The sequence below is a fragment of the Mchenga conophoros genome, linkage group LG18 (assembly GCF_057382185.1).
Source record: "Mchenga conophoros isolate Kocher_MC1m ecotype Shallow Benthic linkage group LG18, M_conophoros_male_GT1.1, whole genome shotgun sequence".
In the NCBI taxonomy this organism is placed as follows: Eukaryota; Metazoa; Chordata; class Actinopteri; order Cichliformes; family Cichlidae; genus Mchenga; species Mchenga conophoros.
In genome coordinates, this window is record NC_140543.1 from 29,000,611 (window position 1) to 29,022,852 (window position 22,242).

At 42.5% G+C, this 22,242-nt stretch overlaps 1 protein-coding gene across 1 annotated transcript; it reads right to left on the bottom strand.

Annotated features, from left to right (window-relative positions):
• Positions 1–806: 806 nt before the first annotated feature.
• Positions 807–22,163, bottom strand: acin1a (apoptotic chromatin condensation inducer 1a). Its single transcript, XM_085254604.1, has 18 exons — positions 21,995–22,163; positions 20,524–20,589; positions 20,231–20,342; positions 20,085–20,140; positions 17,279–19,975; positions 12,986–13,132; positions 12,750–12,835; positions 7,567–7,624; positions 5,003–5,042; positions 4,564–4,706; positions 4,300–4,443; positions 3,970–4,165; positions 3,474–3,619; positions 2,978–3,085; positions 2,762–2,869; positions 2,377–2,671; positions 2,191–2,291; positions 807–2,104 (listed from the first exon to the last, which is right to left on the bottom strand). The coding sequence occupies exons 1-18, from the start codon at positions 22,130–22,132 to the stop codon at positions 1,787–1,789; spliced, it is 4,959 nt and encodes a 1,652-aa protein (XP_085110730.1). The 5' UTR covers positions 22,133–22,163; the 3' UTR covers positions 807–1,786.
• Positions 22,164–22,242: the final 79 nt, after the last annotated feature.

The following is a 22,242-nucleotide window of genomic DNA, read 5'->3' on the forward strand; positions in this document are numbered from 1 at the left end:
TTCCAAATTGGACAAGGATGATCTGTAAATGATTTAGAAGTTGCTGTGTGAATGGATGGTTAAATATCCAACCTGCAGTCATAAGTGCTTTGAGTGATCAGTAAGACTATGCAAGTGCCACGTAAATAAAATGTCATTATACTTAAATATAAACTACTATATACTGAACTGTTTGATGTTTATGAGCTGTCTTGTGTGAGAGAGGGGTGGAATTTGAAAAGTGAAATGTCATCATTACAGATGAAACTCTTTGTCAATCCAGCTTTGCTGCCCCAGTTAGAACTTTGCTCTTGGTCTGCCAGAGATGCCAGCTCAAGCGATTTGCTGGTCCTCGCAGAGTCCAGCCACACTGAGTTGTATCAGGGCAAAAAAATGTTATGCTCAGCGACCATAAGGCTGTAATTACATAGGAGCAGTGCTGAGCTCTGCAGGATAAACGTCAAGACCCAGAGAGATGGCACAAAGCAACTGAAGAGGGGAAATGTGGACACATTTACAATAAAGACAAAGAAAGTCAGGGCGACACAAAGACAGCTAGTAAATTGAGTAAACTGTAACAACTAAGAAAGCAGGTAAAAGTTAATAATCTGAGTCACCCAATAGCATTAGATCATTCTCATTCCAAAGTGATACATGAGTTGAGCCACAGCATGGTGTGACTGACACCTTGTGGATTCCAAGGATAACTGCTGAAGTCACATATTCCTAGTATTGCATCTCTACAGTACTTTTAACTGTTATCACAGAGAAACAAAATTGACTTCAAACTCAATCAGCATGGAGAGCGGAAAGAAACGTCACAGTCGTTTCAAACTTCAATTTTTATTATTTGTACATTCACCACTGATAGGCGTACTCAAGAAGAAATTAAAAAAACAAAAACAAAAAACAAATCTTTGTAAATGATAAAGATACAAAAAAAAAATAAAATAATTAAAACCATTGGTGAGAAAACTCATAATGCAACCTCCCCTCTCAGGCCTGTACTGACTACAGGGTCAGAGTACTGGAGGAAGAGGAGGAAAGGGAGAAGAGGAGAATCAATAAGGACATAAACATAATCTGTGTCAGCTGTGACAGACAGATTCTCTCCCACAGAGAATAAACTCATCTCTTAACAGAGACAGAGGAACACTGCATTGCCTTAGTAGTTATTCCACGCTTGTTTAAAAATACCCCAGAGCTGCCTCATTTAAAGACTTGATTTGAAGTAATCTTAAGTCTGTACAAAAAGCCAAACACACCTATTTCAGTATTGTCTGATTTATGCAGTCCTCTCTGCAGAGGACCGAGTCTTCTCTTTAGGCAGGACTGGCAGGAGGAGCCTTGTACTACATGCAGCAACAAAAGGATTCCTCATCCAAATTGTTAAACACAGAGGCGACAACAAGTGACTGCAAATCATAATTGGCACCCACACTATGAGGCAAATGGGGCACGTTGGGCTAAATAATCAAAATTACCCAGTGAGTCAAACAGCTATGCTGTCAAGACAAAAACTGAAGAAAAAGAGGCAAATGTAGAAAGAAAAATATCAAACCTTGACAGTAACGCCACGGACAGCGCTCTGAAAAACAACACTGCAAAAAAAAGATCATGGTCCCCTTAAAGCATAAATGTGTGTAGGTGTAAATGTGCTTTAAAATAAAAAAAGAAGATGACAATTTGAGAGATGGTAGCGACATCGGTTGGTCCTCTGTTGGGTCTTAGTTGTAACAAAGTACATGTAGTGAAAGGCAAATGGAGGAGGGCGGTCTCTAGGACAGTTCCATCAGTTGATTGGCCATTAGCGCCGCCTTTCTCGTGGTTCGCTGCGGCTGCGTGAGCGTCGGCCTCCGCCCGCCCCGCTGCCCCCGGGCCTACGGTAGCCATCCCTGCGTTTGTCGTTCTCCCTTTCCCTCTCTCTCTCCCTGTCTCTATCTCGACCTCTGTCTCTCTCTCTGTCCTTGTCTTTCTCACCCTCACTGCGTTCTGTTGTGCCTCCTCCAGTTTTCACCCTCTCCTTGCGCTCCTCTTCCCTTTTTTTCTCCTCCTCTTCTTGCTCCTTTCGCCGTTTCTCACGTTCTTTTGCCCGTTCTGCTCTGGCAGCTTCCCGCTGGGCAAACTACAATGAAAATGTAAAAAAAAAAAATGCTTTTAAAAAAAAAAACCCAAAACCCCCAAAAGGTATGAAGTGGTTTGTTTCATCACCTGTTCATCTGTAAGTGGAAGCCAGTATATGCAAGGGGCAGCTTTAGTCTTGCGGAACAAGTCATCAAGCAGCTTTGCAGGGGGATCCTCGGCTATTTTCTCTGACAGAGAATACACACAACATTAGACAAGAGAACAGGCCTCTGGCAGCGGACCCGGTACACTGAGTCTAAATCCACGTCTTACCTTTCTTCTCCTTGCTCTTTCCCCTCTCCTTGCGTCGCCTCTCTCTTGATCGCGACCTTCGAGGACCTCCCTCCTTCTCTTCTCCGTGTTTTCCAAACTCTCTAACCTTGTCGCGATCCCACTCCCGCTCTGCTCGAGCTCGCTCCCTGCGTTCCATTTCGCGTTCCCGTTCAGCCCACTGATCTCGCTCAGGAAGGAGAGAGGGCAAGCCCGATGTTCGACCACGGCCGGAGCCAGGACCATGTTCCTCTGCTCCAGGTTTGTCACCTGCACCCAAACCTTTGTGGAAGTCCAACTACAGGGCAGAGACATGTTCAGATTACAGATAGCCAAACATTTAACACTTATGGAGGGGAAAAAAAACTCAAAACAAAAATATTCTTACTTCATCCTGCTGGCAGAAGTCAACAGTGAGAACTTTTGGGTTGCTCTGTGGCCATTTCACGCCATGAAGAGCTGCTCGTGTGGCGACTGCCTCCTCTACACTTGAATACTAGACACGGAAAGTATAGTGGAGGACCCGTGAGAGAGAGAAAATACTTCCAATGTCTAAAAGCAGTCTGAGCTGCAGATATATAACTCAATGCTTTTAATAACTTACAGTGACATAGCAGTGGGACTTGATTTTGTCAATCCAGAAGCCCTCCTCCATCAGACTGCCAGTTCTGCTGAGCAGTTCCTTAAGCTGTCCCAGAGTGAATGGCCTCACCTGAACAGTGTCACAGACTCCATTACAATATGAATAAAGTGCGACTACTAACAATTTACACACTGCAAACAAGATAAACACAGTGGAACAATTAAATAAAAACACATGCAATAAGAAGTCAGCAAGATTACAAGAGGAAAAACTGAAACCTTTCCATACAATTATTCTTTTAACTTAATTGTTTTGATTTATTATAAATTAACTGGGTCTATGACAGTAGAAGACAATATATTCTGGAAGTTTTATACCTCAACAAAAAAAATGAAATAAAAAAAATAAAAATCTAAAATCAACCCCAAAAGAAAGAAAACAAAAATCCATGTCCTATAGCTCATATTTTAGAAATTTGAGCCCAACATGGGTTTGTTCATGGGTCCTATTCTCTCACCAGGTTGCAGATGTGAACAATAGTGGAGACTTTTCCGCGAGGTGGTGAGGGCTGCTTGGCCGTGCGAACAGGGTCATCAATTGTGATGGAAACACTTGTTTTCTGCTGGCTGATGGAGCGACGGATGAGGGTGTCGCTGGGGGTCACTAGAATGAAAAACAGTGAGCAAAGTGTCTCCATTACATCACTGTCTTTGTAGTTCTTATAATAGAACATATTTTCCTTTACCGAGACAAGAGATCTGTATCAAGTGTCAAATAATTAAACTATTTGAATTGCTACACCCAAGATGGCATGCCAGAAATCAGCACCGACTGAAAATAGTTGTTTGAATCCATATAAAGAATCATTCAAGTCTTTCTGTCAGCCTTTCTGTTATGCACCCATTTGACTTTCTTAAACATAAGGTAATATGAAAATTAGATTTCAGGAATACATTAATTAATTCTGATGAATTTATTTCTGCAGAGAAGCCATCTTACGGTGGATATCTTACCAGTGTTGATTTCTACATCATGGCTGGTATGTGTTGGTGAATGAGTTTCAACAGCTACAGGAATAGAGGTATCCATCTGCTCTTCATGAGCCTTTGTCCTTTCTTGGTCTACCTGTAGATCATCTTCCTCTGCCTCCTCTTGCCTGCTCCTCTTTGCTTCTCTTTGCCCATTCTCCTGGCTTTCTGAATGCACCACCTTAAATACAAGATATCACACCAAGCAATCAACTGAGAGATAACCTCGAACAATCTTAAAGAGCACTTTACACTTAATGAAAGTGAAGATACTAGCGTCAGGTTAATCAGTAGTTAAACACTAACAACAGTGACCTGTGTAACTGTGCGTCTAATCTGAAGGTCCTGATCAGAGCGCTCCCTGTCTTCATCATCAGCCCCAGAGAGGACAGCTTCCTCTGGATGCAAGTCAACTACTGCTTCCTGTCCTAGACATGGCCTGATGTCTGGGATCAGAGACTACAGGCAAAGCGTGAGGAAACAACATGGTTAAGCTTTCTACGAGACAGTGTTTACAATGCATCTGTGAGAATTACTGTTAACTACAATGTAAAACAAATTATGCTTTGCTGCAAATACCTTGAGTGAGTCAGTGGTGATGCTGATGGAAGGTTTCTTGGCAGTGACAGCTGTGCTGGAGCCCCACCTCCTCTTGCGACCAGCCACTGTCCCAGACTCCTGTTCACCCTCTGCACTGCTGGTGCCCGGGGATGATTTACTGCCTGGGAAGTAATGGAATCAATACAATGCTCGACGTTTATGCAACACATCAACTGGAAATATATACAGACAATGGTCTTTTGAATGATTACTGAATTATATATTCTGTTGAATAACCAAATTTAAGAATTTTTTAACGCTGCTGTGTTCTCAAACCTTAGCGTATCAATGCTGCACCTCGCCTATCAAAAATATTTGTAAACTAGATTAATACAAATATGAGGAGAAAAAGCCACAATATCAACATGAATAATCAAATGTTAGTAAAGAATGGAACAAGGTGAAAGGTTGTACTCACTGCTAAGAGAGATCTTACGAGCTGAGAAGGCCTTTGATTTCTGAAACACAAGAAGATAGAAACAACCCGATATACATGGGAGAGGTGAGACGCCGACACCATGGAATGAGACAAATGGTCAAGTTGAAGAAAATGTGGAATAAAAACAAGAAGTGGGTAAAGAGAACTGAAAACAACACCTCGCCTTAAAACTCGTTGTTTATTGATGGCAAGCTATGTTGCGTTTGTTTATGTTTATGATGTGTTCTCCTAACTTTTGAAGCTCTACACCTGTAGATTTTTGAAAATATTTCTTACTTTTAAAGATTGAACTTCTCAAACTTGAACTTTCTAAAAAAACAAAACAAACAAACAAACAAACAAAAAAAACAAAACCCAAAACCCAAAACAAGCCCCCCCCCCCCCCAAAAAAACCCCCCAAAAAACAAAAAACAAGGACCTAGTGGAAACTGTAATGTTTCAATTTAAGCACTAAAATGTTTTGTTTTTTTAAATGTTTGTAGACAAACTCCAACTAGTTCAACAAAACTAATATTTAACTACTTTAGTCAGCTAAAAGTAAACTAATACACAAGATCACCAAATAGGGGTTTAGAAATATTTTTGTTAAACTGCAGGAGGCACAATTAAAAATCCAAAGCTCATTCTCCATCAGTGATTAAAAAGAATATAAATTAATATTAAACACATTCAAAATAAGCTATGAAATACAGCACTGAGTAAACATCTACTTATTCCCTGACACCTGATCCTTACTGTTTTGGATATGGCCCAATCACGACTGCATGTACTGTATTTAGGGAACAAAAGGTCCAATCAATGGTGGCTGGATGAAAATCTGAAATCTTGCTGGCTGGTAGGTTGGGCTCAATAGTTCATTTGGGTTTGGGCTTTCAAATGTTCTTGGCCAAAGCAGTCGTCTTCAGATGTTAGTCCTTTTAAAGATGTGGCAGACTTTTATACTGGCAGAAGAGAGTGATCAGTCCACTTAAATTGAGACCAGATAATGAATGCTGTCAACAGTCACTGTGGAACAACTCCATAAGTTTGACTTAAAAGTTCTGCTTTAAGAAGCAGTCACATAGTAGCAAAACTCTAGCAACAAATGGCAAGTCCTTTTTCAGGTGAAAACATTCCCAGCCTCTTGCAGTCCAGATATTTGCTTTAAGCTATCTGAAAAAGTGTCCAAGCAGCAGATCTCTCTTCCAACAGATACACAAAAACTCGAAATGTCCTTCATACCATTCTCCAGGTCATAATCCACAATGCCCACTTTCTTTGATCGTTATGAGATTTAAAAAAAATGTCTTTGATAATAATAATTTAAAAAAAAAAAAAACTTCTTTAAACTTGTTCACAGCAGCCTTGAACTTGGCTTAAGTGAGCAAGCTTCTTTCCTCATGCTCTCGATGTAGACTTTAAGGGTGTGGGGCTAGATTGGTAAAAATCAGGCTGCAAGATGTGGGCAACATTGACTAGCCAACCCCCTTTTTAAAACTTCTGGTCCAATTAATAGTTTCTGTCAGCCATATCGGTGAAAATGAGGCAGACTTTGTTGCCAGGGGTGTCCCTCTGTAGTGCAGACTTTGGGGCTTATCTGTGGTCAACTCTGGATTCTTGGGGACAGTGGAACAGGTGCAGCAGTAGCAGTAGTGCCAGAGGTAGTACGCAGGTACCAATAGGGGCAATGGAAGAAGCATGAGCACCTTTATAACAAAGGAATCATTTGGGGTTTAAACATCAGCCACAGTGAGAAAACACCCTTGCTGTTTGTTCCTATGACAGTACCCAAGGTTAACATACTACCAAGTTTGAAAATGGCCCATTAAACCTTCTAATGACCCTTTCTTGTTGTTTAAAAACAAAACAAAAATCTAAATACTTACAGTAAAATGTAACATGTTTAAAAACTAGGAATAATTCAAAAAGTGCACTAAAAAAATCTAACTATTATGGATGCCTGTGACTAATTGACTAGACGTTTAAACACGGCTGCCAGTTAAATGTATTATTATGTTATTACTATACAACAGCAGTTGCCATTTCAAAGATGCTGCTGGCCACTCATGTTGCCTGCAGCGCTAACACCAGCTATGCCTCCGTCTCTCTACCTATCTCTGTGGAGGAAAGTAACGAGCGAGGGGGGGAAAGTAAACAGATGACAGCCGAGACAGCGAACCATCGCTGTTCTTCAGCACTGTTTAAAAATAAATAAATATCGTTTGTGTCAGAATAAACTGGAACTAAACCCCCGAGTAATCACACTGCACTGTGGTGCAGGACATTGTTACAGTTCATACTATAGTTCATATAGTTCCACAAACACACATGCAATACTTTTTGGGCCAATGTTGAAATTTGTCGATCAATTTGTGTCCAGTTTTTAATATAGTCAGAGTTTTCTGTCTTTTCAAGTAGATGAATAGCTAAGCTTTCTCTCTTGTTTAAACAACTAGTAAATTAGTCACGAGGAACATCCCTAAAAACTGCATCTCCCCTGCAAAGTACTTAATTAATGAAAGCCTTCAGAACTGAAATGATTTGGGATTCTCCAGGTGCCTTACCTCCTCACTGGTTTCTTGAAATTTCTCTGGATCTGCCATGGTAGTCTCCTTCATCTGCCTGCATATTGTTAAAAATAAATACACATCAAAGAAAAGAGGTAAAAAAAAGGAAAAAAAGATCATCAGTATGAAGAAAGAAAACTCACTCATAAGATGTTAAAAATATTAAATTAATAGCTTAACACAAGCAATCAAAACACTATGTAAATGTTTAACAAAAACAAAACATGTCAAATCTAAAGTATTAAAAATATTCCTAGCAATAGGAACAAAAGGATTAAAATCAGAAACTTAATTGATTCCTAAATTAAAACTGATTTAAAATGGATATGCCTTTGTAAATATTGCCAGTAGCTGGGCAGTGCATGCAAAATTAATACTTTAGTCCTTTAAATGTCATTACACTGCAATCATAATTCAAAAATTCACGTTTTCTCAAACACGTGTCAAGGAACCACAACACAGCATAAAAACGCGTTAAAATCTCAGCAAGTGGACCCACTCCAATGTAATGCACAAACAGCAACCAGCAGATGCTAAAATTACTGCGCCTTCACCGCATCACACGTTGGTGACCACATCAAATGCGCTGCTATCGTCCCCCTCAGGGTTAAAGAACTGAGCCGAGGCGAGAAAAATAAAACAGAAATTAAACGCAGTTACCACACTCCTTATTTAGCCAAGCTGCGCCCGTCCAGATCCGACACGCACCACAGCTACACGGTACCTGACGAATGAGCGTACGCCTCACGTCGTCACACCATCCTCGTGAAAGCACACGCGAACAAGTCCACTCATTGCGACTGAAATCAACTTGGGGAACTTCACACCACTGAGACCACGCCGTGCTCGCTCCACACGCAGCACACAGACTGCGACTGCCGTTAAAACGACTGCGTCGCAACGAACCGCTTCTCTTCCCTCCCTGCTGTCTTCCTCTCTCCGAACACTACTCCTCTGTGAATACGTCCATGACCGCAGCGGCTGTCAACCGGAACCTGCAGCGGACAAAGTGTCGCCTGCTGTCTAGCTGAGCCGCGGTGTGGAGAGCCAAAGGCCGGCATAGGCTGCTAAACCCGCCGACTGAGCACAGCCATGTTGCAACGAATAAAGAAAAAAAAGATCTTGTATTAAAAAAAAGAAAAAGGACCCACATCTTTTCTAGCACGCCGGATTTAAGGTAGTCTCATCAATCGCCTGATGGGAAATTCAATGCCCAGCCTTTTTTCTTACACCGTTTTTATCAGGTCTTCATTATAATGACATCATGGAAGCGTTAAAGTGAACACATCAGTATGTCATTTCATAAAACAATGTCCACGGAACTGGCTTTTTTTCACGTGCTTTTTCCACAATATGTAAATAGCGATGTGCAAAATAATTACTCCACTCTTACCGTTGAGGAGTTGTTGTTTTTTTAAGTAGAAATATTTATGAAATAATGAGATTTAAAAAAAGAAGAAAAAAAAAAAGAAGAAGCTTTCGGTCATTTCACTAGCTTTGCGCCTAAAGGACAGTTTAAGCACAATAAAGCTACATTATATTTTGTAGGAGAAACAACCTGAAATCTTACTATGATGATCGTAGGCCTCTCTTTTACACTGATCATCCATCTTGATGAAACTTACAATAAAAACTGCCTAGAGTACTAGCATTAACATCTTACTTACTTCTTACTTAATTTAGTAATTACATTATAGTTACAATTATGTCGTTGTTATGTTAAAAAAATATTCTTTAGTTATCTGCATGCTGCAATAGAAAGAAAAATGCATATTTGTAAATAAGAGTTAATCAAAGACTGATGCTAATAAGTGATTATGCATAATCTGTAAATGGAAAAAGTTTGGAACCACCAGGTCTCTTCCTAGAGCTGGCCACCCAGCCGATCTGAGCAATTAGGGTAAAAGGGTCTTAGTCAGGAAGGTGACCAAGAACCCGATGGTCACTCTGACAGAGCTCCAGTGTTGCTCTGTTGAGAGAGGAGAACTTTCCAGGAGGACACCCATTTCAGCACCACTCCAGCAATTAGACAGAAGCCACTCCTCAGTAAAAGGCACAAACGGCCCACCTAGAGTTTGTCAAAAGGCACCCGAAGGACTCTCAGACCACGAGAAACAAAATTCTCTGGTCTGATGAAAAAAAAAAGCCAAGCCTCTTGTGTGTGGAGGAAACCAAGCATGACTCATCAACTGGCCACTACCATCCCTACAGTGAAGCATGGTGGTGGCAACATCATGCTGTTGGGATGTTTTTTGACACCTGGGACCTTGTCAGGGTCAAGGAATGATGAATGCAGCAATGCACAAAGACATCCTTCATAACCTGCTCCAGAGCATTCTGTACATCTGATTAATCTTCAGATTCATCACATTCATCTTTCAACTGGACAACGACTCCAAGCACACAGCCAAGATAACCACACAGTGGCTTTGTGACCGCTCTAAATGTCCTTGAATGGCCCACCCAGACCCAGACTTGAACCTGCTTGTACATCTCAGGAAAGATCTGAAAAACGTCTGTGCACTGACACGCCCCACCTAATCTGATGGCGCTTTAGAGGATCTGCAAAGAAGAATGAGAGAAACTGCCCAAAAATAGGTGCGGCAAGCTTACTTTAAAAAACAAAACAAAACAAAACTTGACGCTATAATTGCTACCAAACGTGCTTAAACAAAATATTGAGCAAAGGCTGTGAATACTTATCTACATGTTAAAAAATGTTATTATTACATTTGCAAGATTTACAAGCAACCTTTTTTTCCCCCACTTTGTCATAATGGGGTATTGTGTGAAAATGAATTTATTCCATGTTGGAATAAGGCTGCGTTCTGACAACTTGAGGGTGCATGGGAGTTTGCCCAACCAGTCTACATGTGTTTTGTGGACTTGGAGAAGGCATTCGACCGTGTCCCTCGGGGCTTCCTGTGGGAGGTGTTGCGGGAATATGGGGTGTCTGGCCCATTGCTACGGGCCATTCGATCCCTATATAACCGTTGCAAGAGCTTGGTTCGCATTGCCGGCAATAAGTCGGACTCGTTCCCGGTGGGTGATGGGCTCCGCCAGGGCTGCCCTTTGTCTCCGGTTCTGTTCATAATTTTTATGGACAGGATTTCTAGGCGCAGCCAAGTGGCGGAGGGCTTTCGCTTTGGTGGCCTCAGAATCTCATCTCTGATTTTTGCAGACGATGTGGTTCTGTTGGCTTCATCGGGTGAGGGCCTCCAGCTCGCACTGGAACGGTTCGCAGACGAGTGTGAAGCAGCGGGAATGAGGATCAGCACCTCCAAATCTGAGGCCATGGTTCTCAGCCGGAAAAGGGTGGAGTGCCCACTCCGGGTCGGGGATGAGTTCCTGCCCCAAGTGGAGGAGTTCAAGTATCTCGGGGTCTTGTTCTCGAGTGATGGGAGAAGGGAGCCGGAGATCGACAGACGGATTGGGGCTGCAGCTGCAGTAATGCGGACGCTGCACCGGTCCGTCGTGGTGAAGAGGGAGCTGAGTGTAAAAGCGAAGCTCTCAATTTACCGGTCGATCTACGTCCCTACCCTCACCTATGGCCACGAGCTGTGGGTAGTGACCGAAAGAACGAGATCGCGGATACAAGCGGCAGAAATGAGCTTCCTCCGAAGGGTGGCTGGCCTCTCCCTTAGAGATAGGGTGAGAAGTTCGGCCATCCGGGAGGGGCTCAGAGTAGAGCAGCTGCTGCTCCACATCGAAAGGAGCCAGCTGAGGTGGTTCAGGCATCTGACAAGGATGCCCCCTGGGCACCTCCTGGGTGAGGTGTTCCAGGCATGTCCCACCGGGAGGAGGCCCCGGGGCAGTAATTTTATTAGTAGCTTTGTATGTTTGGAGTGGTGAATGTGTTGACCTATGTGGAGTTAATCCAGTGTTTTATTACAATTTGTTTTGTTTTTTAAATTTTTTAAACTTTTTTTTTTATTTTTAAATCTGCCAAAAACATGTTTCTATCATTTTGTTTTTGTATTTTTTTTGTAATAAGAAGAGACATCTTAAAAGGTCCTTAAGAAGAAGGTAAAACAAAAGGGTAAAGCAAGCACTGGAATGTGAAAAAGGTTTCCTACCCAATGTTGCTCATCTATCATATTGTTTTTCTATGATGCTTTTCATTTGTATTTGTGGATTTTGGGACAAACTGTGTTACTTGACACTTTTGACATACAAAATCAGGCAGCAATTTCCTCTACAGACTCAAGTCTGATTTTACTCCAGTGCCACCGGAGGGGCTGAAGATCAAGGCTATTCACAAATTTGGTCTTGTCCCTAGTTTAGATTTAAGAACCTTAACTGACATAATATATCATAGGAGATGAAACTTCTTTGCCATTGTTATCCATTGTTTGTTTTTTCAGAAAGTGGAAAACCTCTACACAGCAATGTAATCAATTCATGTTTCAAGAAATGTTTATTTTGACTGTATTGACAATTAAGGAACTATCAGTCCAAATTTTTCCAGTTCTGAGAGTTCTAATGCCATCACTTCAGGTACAGAGAACATCATACATGAAATAAATACAACTCCTATATTTATTTGTAAATAAAATGATAAATGGCTTCAGGACCAAAATACATTTTTAAAATTTTATATTTGTTATTCACCTAATTAGCTGCACTAGTCTCATTTCAGCTTACTGTGGGCATCAGCCTGACGCCTACGGCTGTCATTTACTGTCCCACTAGCTTCTTCTTTCCAGCTCTTTACTCCAAGTCACACGGGCACATGTGGAATGGAGCTGAAGAGACTGGTGAAATGAAAACTATAAATCTAGCTGACAACAACACTTTCTAAAGTAAAAATAAAATATATCTTTCCAACCAGTTTTAAACTGAATATAAAGAGGGGGAGGGGAGGGAGAGAGACCCCCTAAACAACTGAGCCTTTGCTGTAGCTCTTCAATTAGCAGCGAGTGCATTAGTGTTTGGTGTGTTGTGTGGTATACAGAGCAACAAAACTAATTTGAACAGACTGGCCCACCGTCCACCTAACAGGGCCAAACTGGCAAATCCCCACTCATGATGCAGAAGAGGTCAAATAGTTACTGAGCATTGTTAACAGCCTCTATACTTGCATGTTAATAAGAGCACAAATACACTGATCCCAGTGAGTAAATCTGACACACAAACAAACTATAAGATATGTTTCAGAAAACTGGGACTGAAAACCAGACCTTTGTTTGTCCTTTTCCTCCTCTTCCTCACTGTCTGTTCTCTTCCCATGTTTTTCTTCTCCAGTCGGTGCTTTGGAAAACTGTGCCTGGGAATTTTAAAGGGCAGGGAATAAGATGAAGAGCAGACAGTGTGGTTCATTTATGGCAAATCTGTTTTATTATCAAAGACCTGCCCATTCTGACACAGATATTGTGACAAGGTGAATCTTCTGGGGAACTTATTCTAAGCAACTTACCACGTTGTGACTGTCTCCATCTGCAGTTGTGTTAGCCTTCTCTGCAGACGTCTCTCTTTTGCAGGTAGAGGTTTTTGAGGATTTCCTTACATCCTCATGCTGAGCCAACATGTGCTGTGTTGAGGAATCTCTTTTAGATGTCTCCTCCTTGAAGGAAAAAAAGAGAGCAGTTCAATATTTTATTTTATTTTTTTTGCATTGGAGCAAAAATATATAAAGTCTACTTTGAATTTATTTTTACAAAATAGGCATGGTAAGTTTTTTTAAAAAAATAAACATTTTCAGTTTAAATAATATGATTTATAATAATATGATTATTCAAAAATGGTAAATGGCAATTAATCTTTTTATTCTATTCATTAAAAATCAATGGAAACAATAAATGACAACCTTTATTGCTAGCTGCTTTTGTCTGCTCCTTTATTCAGCACGGGTCACAGGATATAGCTCTGTATATATTTGATTTAGCAAAATCTCCTTGGAAGCCCTTTTCCAAGGGTTCTGCACCTACTTATGCTAACCACTATGCTAAGGGCTAGTCATGCAAGTACTCACAGTTACATATACAGTTTTAATAATACGTGGCAGTATAAAGAGATGGACACCATTCCACCTGCTTTCCTCAGTGGTTGTTAATCCTTTTCATGTATTAATAATTAATTATCAGGAAAAAAAATATTTCACCATGTGTGCACAACTAAAATCTTTTTGATTTATTGTTTCATTTTTTTTAAAGAAGCAAAAATTTTGGCTTTATCAGAGTTAGCAGAATTGAGGACTATATAGCAAAACAGCAAAGGAAATAGCTTGATTCTAAAACTCTGTCCTTGATAAAGGCTGTTATCCCCCCTAAAAACACAGGAAAAAACTGTCGACTTCATGAAAGAATGTTTATGATATTTTCACAATCTACAGACACAAACTGAAAAAAAAAAAAAGAAAAAGAAACGAGGGGCCCCAGTGATGTACAGAACAGGGCATCTGAGTCGCTGGTTTGTTAAACAAAATTAGCAGCGCCTCTAAAAAGAGCCGCCCGCAGAACCACCCCCACCCACAGTCTCAACATCAATGAAATCCAAGATGCTGATCATTACTAGAGTTGGTAAGTAAAGCTATATCTGAGAGCGGCCAATAAAAGGAAAAGATTAAGATGGCAAGGCAAGCACAGCTACTGAAGAATTACAAAATAAGAAAAGCTTTTGAACATAAAGTTCCAAGTTTGAGGTGACTGGGTAGAAAAAACACAGAAGAACATCTGTAAAAGAACCTGAAGGGGTGTTTGATGCCACCTGTCATGACGGATAAAACGGATGAATTTGGGTGCTCTGGCATTGGTAAAATAAGAGTTTTGCACAGGATGAAATAGTTGTAGAACAAGGACAGCCATCACTCCATTTTTGCAAAACTGCGTGAGCCATTGCCTTTGACTGGAGCCAATTGCCTTACAGGACAATGACCCAAGACACAGCTCCAAACTATAGAAAACTATTAGAGAAGAAGCAGTAAGCTACTATTCACAACGGAGTGGTTAGCATTCTCCAGGTATCTTAACTGTACTGAGCAGGTGAGAGAGTAGTTTAACTGTTAAGACACTGATCCACATTAATGGTGATGTTTCAGGCAACACAGAGTGAAATGTTACCCCAGCAAATAAACAAATAGACTACTAAATGGGTGTGAGGCTGTGACTGATGCAAATGGAAGTTCTCTTTTTTCTTTTTGCAAAAACAAAGTTTGACGAGGAAAAAAAACAATACTATACCAAATAAAAATTGGTTACTAGCCTAGTCAACAGAGTCTTGAGTTACCTTTTATTCTTATTTACCTTGCAACTCACATGATGATTAAACATTGATAAAATTAGTACAGGGATACAAATGTTGTCATCTGACTTGTGCTATTTATGCATCAAGCACAACTTTGGATTTAGCCCCACAAGTATTAAACTACCGTATTTTCACAACCATAAGGCGCACTTAAAAGTCTTAGATTTTCTTCAAAAAGTACGGCACGCCCTATAGCGCAGTGCGCCCTGTGTGTTGTAAGGAGGACGTAGTAGAGAACACCATGAGAGCGCTAAAGGGTGAAGTGTGGGCGTTGATTGTATATACCGGGACAATCGCACATACCTGTTCTTTTATACAGGTATGTGCATTATGCAGGACATCGTTGTTTTAACAACCCTGAAAATGGCAAAGAGACACGCTTACGAAGCACAGTTTAAACTGAAGGCCATCAGCTACGCGGAGGAACATGGAAATCGAGCAGCGGCGAGAGAATTTAAGATTAACGAATCGATGGTTCGCAAATGGAGGAAGCTAGAAAACAAGCTCCGGCAGGTCAAGAAAACGCAGCTGAGTTTCCACGGACATAAGGCAAGGTGGCCTGAGTTGGAGGAAAGACTCGAGCGGTGGATCATCGAGCAAAGAGCGAGCGGGAGAAGCGTTTCTACGGTCACCATTCGGCTAAAAGCAGTTTCACTAGCTGAAGAGATGAACATTGAACATTTCCAAGGAGGTCCGTCTGGTGCTTTCGTTTTATGAAACGGTGCCATTTTTCCATCCAGACCAGGACTACGGTAGCGCAGCAACTTCCAGCGGATTATAATGAAAAGCTGGCCATTCTTCCGCTCCTACTGCAGCAAACACATCGCCGACAAACACATCCAGCCCAGCCACATCACAAACATGGATGAGGTCCCGCTCACTTTTGACATCCCGGTGAGTCACACTGTGGAGAAGAAGGGGACCAGCACGGTAGCGATACGCACAACGGGGCACGAAAAGTCTTCTTTTACTGTTGTGCTTGCCGCCTATGGTGATTTTTAAGCGAAAGACTTTGCCTAAAGAGAAGTTTCCAGCAGGAATCATCATTAAGGCAAATGAAAAGGGCTGGATGGATGAGGAAATGATGAAAGACTGGCTGAGGGAGGTGTATGTAAGGAGACCAGGTGGTTTTTTTCCACGCATCACCATCCATCGCTCTTAATCTGTGACTCTATGCGTGCCCATCTCACAGCCGATGTGAAAAAACTAGTGAAACAAATGAACTGTGAGCTTGCTGTCATTCCGGGAGGCCTGACAAAGGAACTCCAACCGCTGGACATCGGTGTGAACCGCCCGTTCAAAGTAAGGCTGCGAGCGGCCTGGGAGCGATGGATGACCGATGGAGACCACAGTTTCACCAAGAGTGGAAGGCAGTGCCGGGCGAGTTACGCCACAATTTGCCAATGGATTGTAGATGCTTGGGCTAACATGTCTGCTGGCACTGTTGTTTGAGCTTTCGCAAACGCCGGCATCATTTCCGAGGAGCCGCACGGCACGGAAAGTGACTCTGACAGTGAAGAAAGTGAACCTGGAATGTTTGATGGAGATTTAGCAGACACAGAGGATGAGGACTTCCATGGGTTTGATTGATGATAAAAATGTGAGTACCAAACTTTGTTTTGCTCCTGCTTTATTTTTAAATACGCACACTTGTATGCTTGTGTGTTGTTGATGATTACCGGTAATAGAAATGTGAGTAAGGTACCGAACTCAGGTTTGCTCCCGCTTTATTTTTAAATACGCATACGGTACTTGTATGCGCCCTATAATCCAGTGCGCCTTATGTGTGTGTTAAATACAGTAATGGCACACATAACTGAGACTGCGCCTTTTAGTACAGTGCGTCTTATGGTCGTGAAAATACGGTAAGGAACTATAGCCAACAGCGTCTTAAACGCAAACCAGACAGTTTTAACAGATAAAAAAAAATTAAATTGAAAAATTGTACCCACTCGCTTGTATTCAGAGATACTGCCAGAAAACACCTGCTGTGATCAGAGACTAATACCACTCTGCTGAGAGCCCACTACACCCAATGAATACAGATCCCTTTAAAAGTAAAGTAGCCTTCTTTTTAAATGATTAAAAAATAATAATTTTAGCATAAAGAATTCAGCAGACTGTGGAGAAATGCAATCTGAGCAACAATATGATTTAAGATAAATAAATTGGTATATTATACAACTTTATAGTCACAAGTGTGACACAAATAAATAGTCAAGCATCTATACCATTGCCAAATCATGATTAATGACTGCAAATGTGTATGGTGCCATTGTTCAAGCTCTATGTAAATTCAGAATATGTCCAACTGCTGGAAACAACACAGGTGGATTTTATACCTTGATTATTAAGGTGATGGATATTTATCCAAATATGTTCATTTTGGAACTAATTTAGTTTGGTTTATATAGATTTAATACAACTTTGCATTAATGCCAAAGACAGACAGATCATTTATTCTTACCTTTGTAACTCTGGAGGTGGAGTTCTTTTTCTCTTGAGAGGACGAGGATGAACCGGAAGATTGAGAAGATGAGGACCCAGAGTCCGATTCTGAGGAAGAGGAATCGGATGATGATCTTTGTCTTGTTCGTATCCTTTCCTTCTTTGAATCTCTTCCTCTCTGCTCCGCTCCACTCACTGAGCTTGACAAACCCTTGCTTTCATCAGCTTCTTTTACTTTTTTGATGGACTCCTTGGCAGCCTGTTCAGTCTTTCCTGAAGCTGCCTGTTCTTTATCCTCCAACACTAGCCTTGTGGCTCTTTCTTCTTTGGGACCCATTTCAGTAATAACAGCAGTGTCCTCCTCAGACTGGATCCTCACAGATCCCGGTGGTGCAGCAGCAACCTGCTGATTTGTCCGTAGCTCTGAATCTTCCTGTTTAACTGAGGGCCTATGTCCTTCAGACTGTCCTTTCCCAACAGTGGTGGGATAAGTGACAGGTGAGGTGCGAGGCTGTGGGCTATCAGAAAATGTACGGGGCCGCTTAATAACCATAGACGTGGATGAGGGTTGTGCTCGGTCCATTACGAACCGGAATTTTTTAAATGACGAGTGTGGTGAAAGAGATGTTGTTGAAATGGTTGCACTACACTCTGCTGCTTGGCCTTCGCTCTGGGGTTCTGGAGCACGGATTTGTTCCCGGTCTCCTGCCTCTGCTGACGAGTTTATAGCGGGTCCTGTGGAGAGGGGGTGAGGAGTTGGCAGGGGTGTGAGACCAGCCTCAAGGCCACATTTGGATGGAGAAAGGTGACTCTCACTCTCCTTTTCAGCCACCCCAGTTTTATCTTTCTCCAGCTCCAGCTTCCTCTCCCGCTCCTCCTTTTCTTTCTGCACTGCTTTCTCATTCTCCAGCCTTTCATGTTCAAGAGCTTTTTCCCTTTCTTGCTCCAGAGCTCTCTCCATCTCTTTTCTTGCCCTTTCTAGTTCTTCTTGCTGTAGGGCTCTCTCTAGCTTTTCCTTTCTCTCTTTCTCAATTCTCTCCTGTTCAAGAGCCGCCCGTCTCTCTGCCCTCTCTTTTTCCACCCTCTCTCGTTCCAAGGCCTTTTCCCTCTCTATCCTCTCTCGCTCTAAAGCTTTCTCTCTTTCAACTCGTTCTCTTTCTCTTCGCTCTAACTCCAAGGCCTTCTCCCTCTCCAGCCTTTCTAGCTCTAAAGCTTTTTCTCTTTCTCTTCTCTCCAACTCCAAGGCCTTCTCCCTCTCCAACCTTTCTAGCTCTAGAGCCTTTTCTCTCTCGATCCTCTCTTGCTCTAAGGCTTTTTCACGTTCTATCCTCTCCTGCTCCAAAGCCTTTTCCTTCTCTAACCTTTCCCGTTCCAGAGCCTCTTCTCTCTCAATCCTCTCAGCCTCCAGAGCTCTTTCTCTTTCTAGCCTTTCTCGCTCACGCTCCAAAGCTGCTCTCTCCATTTCTTCTCTCTCGCGCTTTTCCCTCTCCTCCCTTTCTCTCTGCAGCCGTTCTTGCTCCAGAAGTTTAAGTCTTTGAAGCTCAGCCTGCCTTTCAAGCTCCAAGGCCCTCATTTGCTCTTCCCTCTCTTTAGCCAAAGCTTGCTCCCTCTCCTGTCTCTCTTTTTCTAGAGCAAGTTCCTTCTCCTTCTGCAAAGCCTTCTCTCTCTCTTCCTTTTCTAAGGCCTGCTGTTGCTCAAACCTCTCTCTCTCCAAAGCTTGCTCTCTTTCTCGCTCCAGTGCTAGGGCTCTCTCTCGCTCTTCCGCCGCGGTACGTTCTTGCCGACGTTTTCTCAGCTTCTCTTGTCTTTCTAGGTCAGACTCCATCTCTCTGACCCTCTCGTCAGGCACAGTGGGCTCAAGTGTACTCACAGGTACTTGAATATGGGCTGAATGTGCTCCTGTAACACCCTGATTGGTGCCTGGCATTATTGGAAATGGTACATGCTCTGCAGTGTTAGAGGTGTGAGTGGTGGCAGATACCAGGCTCTCTAGTGGTCCTCTGCCAGGAAATGATGTAGCTGAGGATGAATTGCTTTCTTGCCTATCAGCTTCGCCATCAGTGCCATGCCATCCTCCTCCGGAGAAAGCACCTTCTGACTCCATTTTACGTGCCAGAAGGGTTAGTGGGCCAGGCCTGCGTTCAGCATGTCCACTCCTTTGTGGCTCAGGGCTGCTACTACGGCTACCACCGCTGGAGGAACCAGAGCTGGAAGAACTGGGGGAACGCCTGGCTTGGGGAACATCTGGACTAGGTGGACTCTGTTTAGGGGTGTCAGGCAAAGGGAATGATAATTCTGGTGGAGGGGAAGGAGGCGGTGTTGGCTGGCGGAGTTGAGGTGACAAAAGAGAAGGGATGTGTTGCTGCTGCGGTTGACGGGACGCTGCAGACCTCTCCCTTGTTGTGGGTCCCCTGGCTGGCTCTCTGAAGTTTCTCCTTCGAGCGCTGCTGTCCCAGTCGTCATCGTCACCGTCCTCGTCACCATCCTCGCTGTCGTCATCGTCGCTGTCACCTGGGACTTCACTTGATGCAGAGCCTCTCTCTGGCCTTTGCTCAGCGGCAGGAACACGCATGGGCACAGAGCCAGAAGCAGGTGGACTGGACATGTCAGCCTCCTGGTTTCTGTTTGCTTGGCCCTCATTTACCGCACCCAACAATCCCTCTTCACCAGAGGTGCCAGCTGGCTTGTGCTGCTCAGGTAATGCTGGTGTGACATCCTGACAAGAACAGAAAGGGAGCGCAGATTTATTTATTATCCCCTCCCACAAGTTTAATCAGAAAGTTACTTTTACACCTAACACTTAAGAAGAGAAAGTACAATCTAACCTGGGCTGGAGGAGGACACGGTGTACTATTGTTGACTTCTGCGTGCTCCTCTTGCTCTGTTCACAAAAGAGAAATAAACATAAAAATCACAAGATTTTACAATAACCATCCATAATGTGTACAGTATTTTATTCAACACAACTTGCCATTTGTATCATATGCTTCACGAGCCTCTCTCTCCAGACGCTGCCTCAGTAGCTCCTGTTGCTTAGCCAGATACTGCTTTATAAAGCTGTTCTGGCTCATTTCCTCACCAATCTAAACACACAGAGAAATTTTGAAATACAATGCAAGATCTCAAGGCTAATAACGCATACTTTTTGCAGACATTTATGAGGTTGTGTAAATGCACGGTTTGCCATATATACATAAAAGGCCATCACTTATCAAGACACTTCAGCCTTTTATATGAAACTAAAACTATCTTTGAGATTCACACCTGAGAGTTTGGCTGTAGTCCAATATGAGCTGTGGAGGTCCTCTGCAAGTTCTCCAGCATGAGAGCCTGTTAGTGAGATAAGAGATGTTTTTAGAAAAAAGGAGAACACTCTTTCATGGGCAACCTTGTAGCTGCACTCTATTCAGTAGTATGTTTTATCACATCCGCTGATATTTCCGCCCTTGACAAAATATAATGAGTTTCTATGTACTAAATGTAACAAATATCCTTAAGCATCGCTGCTCCTCTTTTATAATAATGTTAGACTTGGAGAATTTTGTCTTTGATACTTTTTTTAGAAAGCCTGCGGTTGTGAGAAACTACAAAACTTGTTGACAAACGAAGGAGGATGATATGCAACAATGTTCCCATGTAAGATGGTAAAGGACATGGGAGTCTGTCAAACAATAATTGACAAGGTTACTCTAAAGCTGTGGTCAAACACCAACCAGTGATCAACTTATCTTAAATTTCATTGATCACCAATGAAACACCTTGTATAAATCTATGCACTATTACTACTACTTTATTCATGATCTATTACTTTGCACGTAGACATAGTTGATCTTTTACGTTGCTATTATGTCCATTATAATGTCACTGTCATTATCAGATGCTGGTAGGACGAAACTGTTAATAACCCAATGGCTTTATATGAGCTTTGCAAGTACGTTAGCTGGTAACTACGACTAAAATAATCAACATATTCTGGGTTTTGTGAGAAAAGAACCACTGTCTGGCGTAATATAGGTTATATAAACGCAACGCAAACAAACAGTAAAGCGTTGATGGCTCAGTGAAATAATGCAATCGGGACTGCCCAGTAACAAAAAGAAAAGAACGCCTTAGCTATCTTAATAAGGTTTGACGATCTGTCGCAATGAAAAACAAACAAGCTCAAGACCAACGGCAGCTCACGGGCCTGCTGCAGATTTTGAGGGAAACTACTCCTAAAACTAGCCAATGCGTTTACCAACAAAAACGGCAAGAACGTTAATTAAAAATTGCGGGTTAGCCGCTAAAAGTTGTCGATTTTCTCATTAACTCTAAGTGGTGAAATGTTAATCTGCTGGACAAACTCACAAGAGCAGTGTACACATCGTTAAAAGCAGCATACACAGCAGCAAGCGAGTCGCTAAGGCCACTGATCAACTCATAGCGTTAGCCAGGAGAGCTAACGAGCTAACGGGACAACATCAACCCGAGACACAGTTTAGGATTAGCCGATAAGTTGAGTGAAGTGCCAGCCTTTCCGTAGCTGGAACATTTCTACAGGGCCACAGCACTGCATAACCACAGCGCTGACAAAATAAAGACATTTACAGCTGGTGAATGAGCTTTAACCTCGATAACTCTACTACGCTCAGCAGTAACGATACTCAGTTGTCGGCCCTCGAGAGAGCATCAGCCCGTCTCTTCGTTAACGTTAGCTTGCAGCGACCGTGGCACCATATATCGCAGTAAAACTCACCCCCTTGAGTCTTTTGATGAGAGTATTCTTCTGGCCGCTCTTCGACAGCCCCCTCTCCTCGAGAGCGGCCTTTAAGTCCGCTACTCGAAGGGACTGGAGCGGTCTCCCGTCCAGCGTAACGTCTTCAAGGTCCGCCATTTTCCGTTCCTCTTGTCAGTTCCCAGCGAGAGCGACGATCAACGCCTTCATCGACGTCACGTCATCGCCGACGACTTCCCCCCGAAATCAAATATCAAATAAAATAAAAC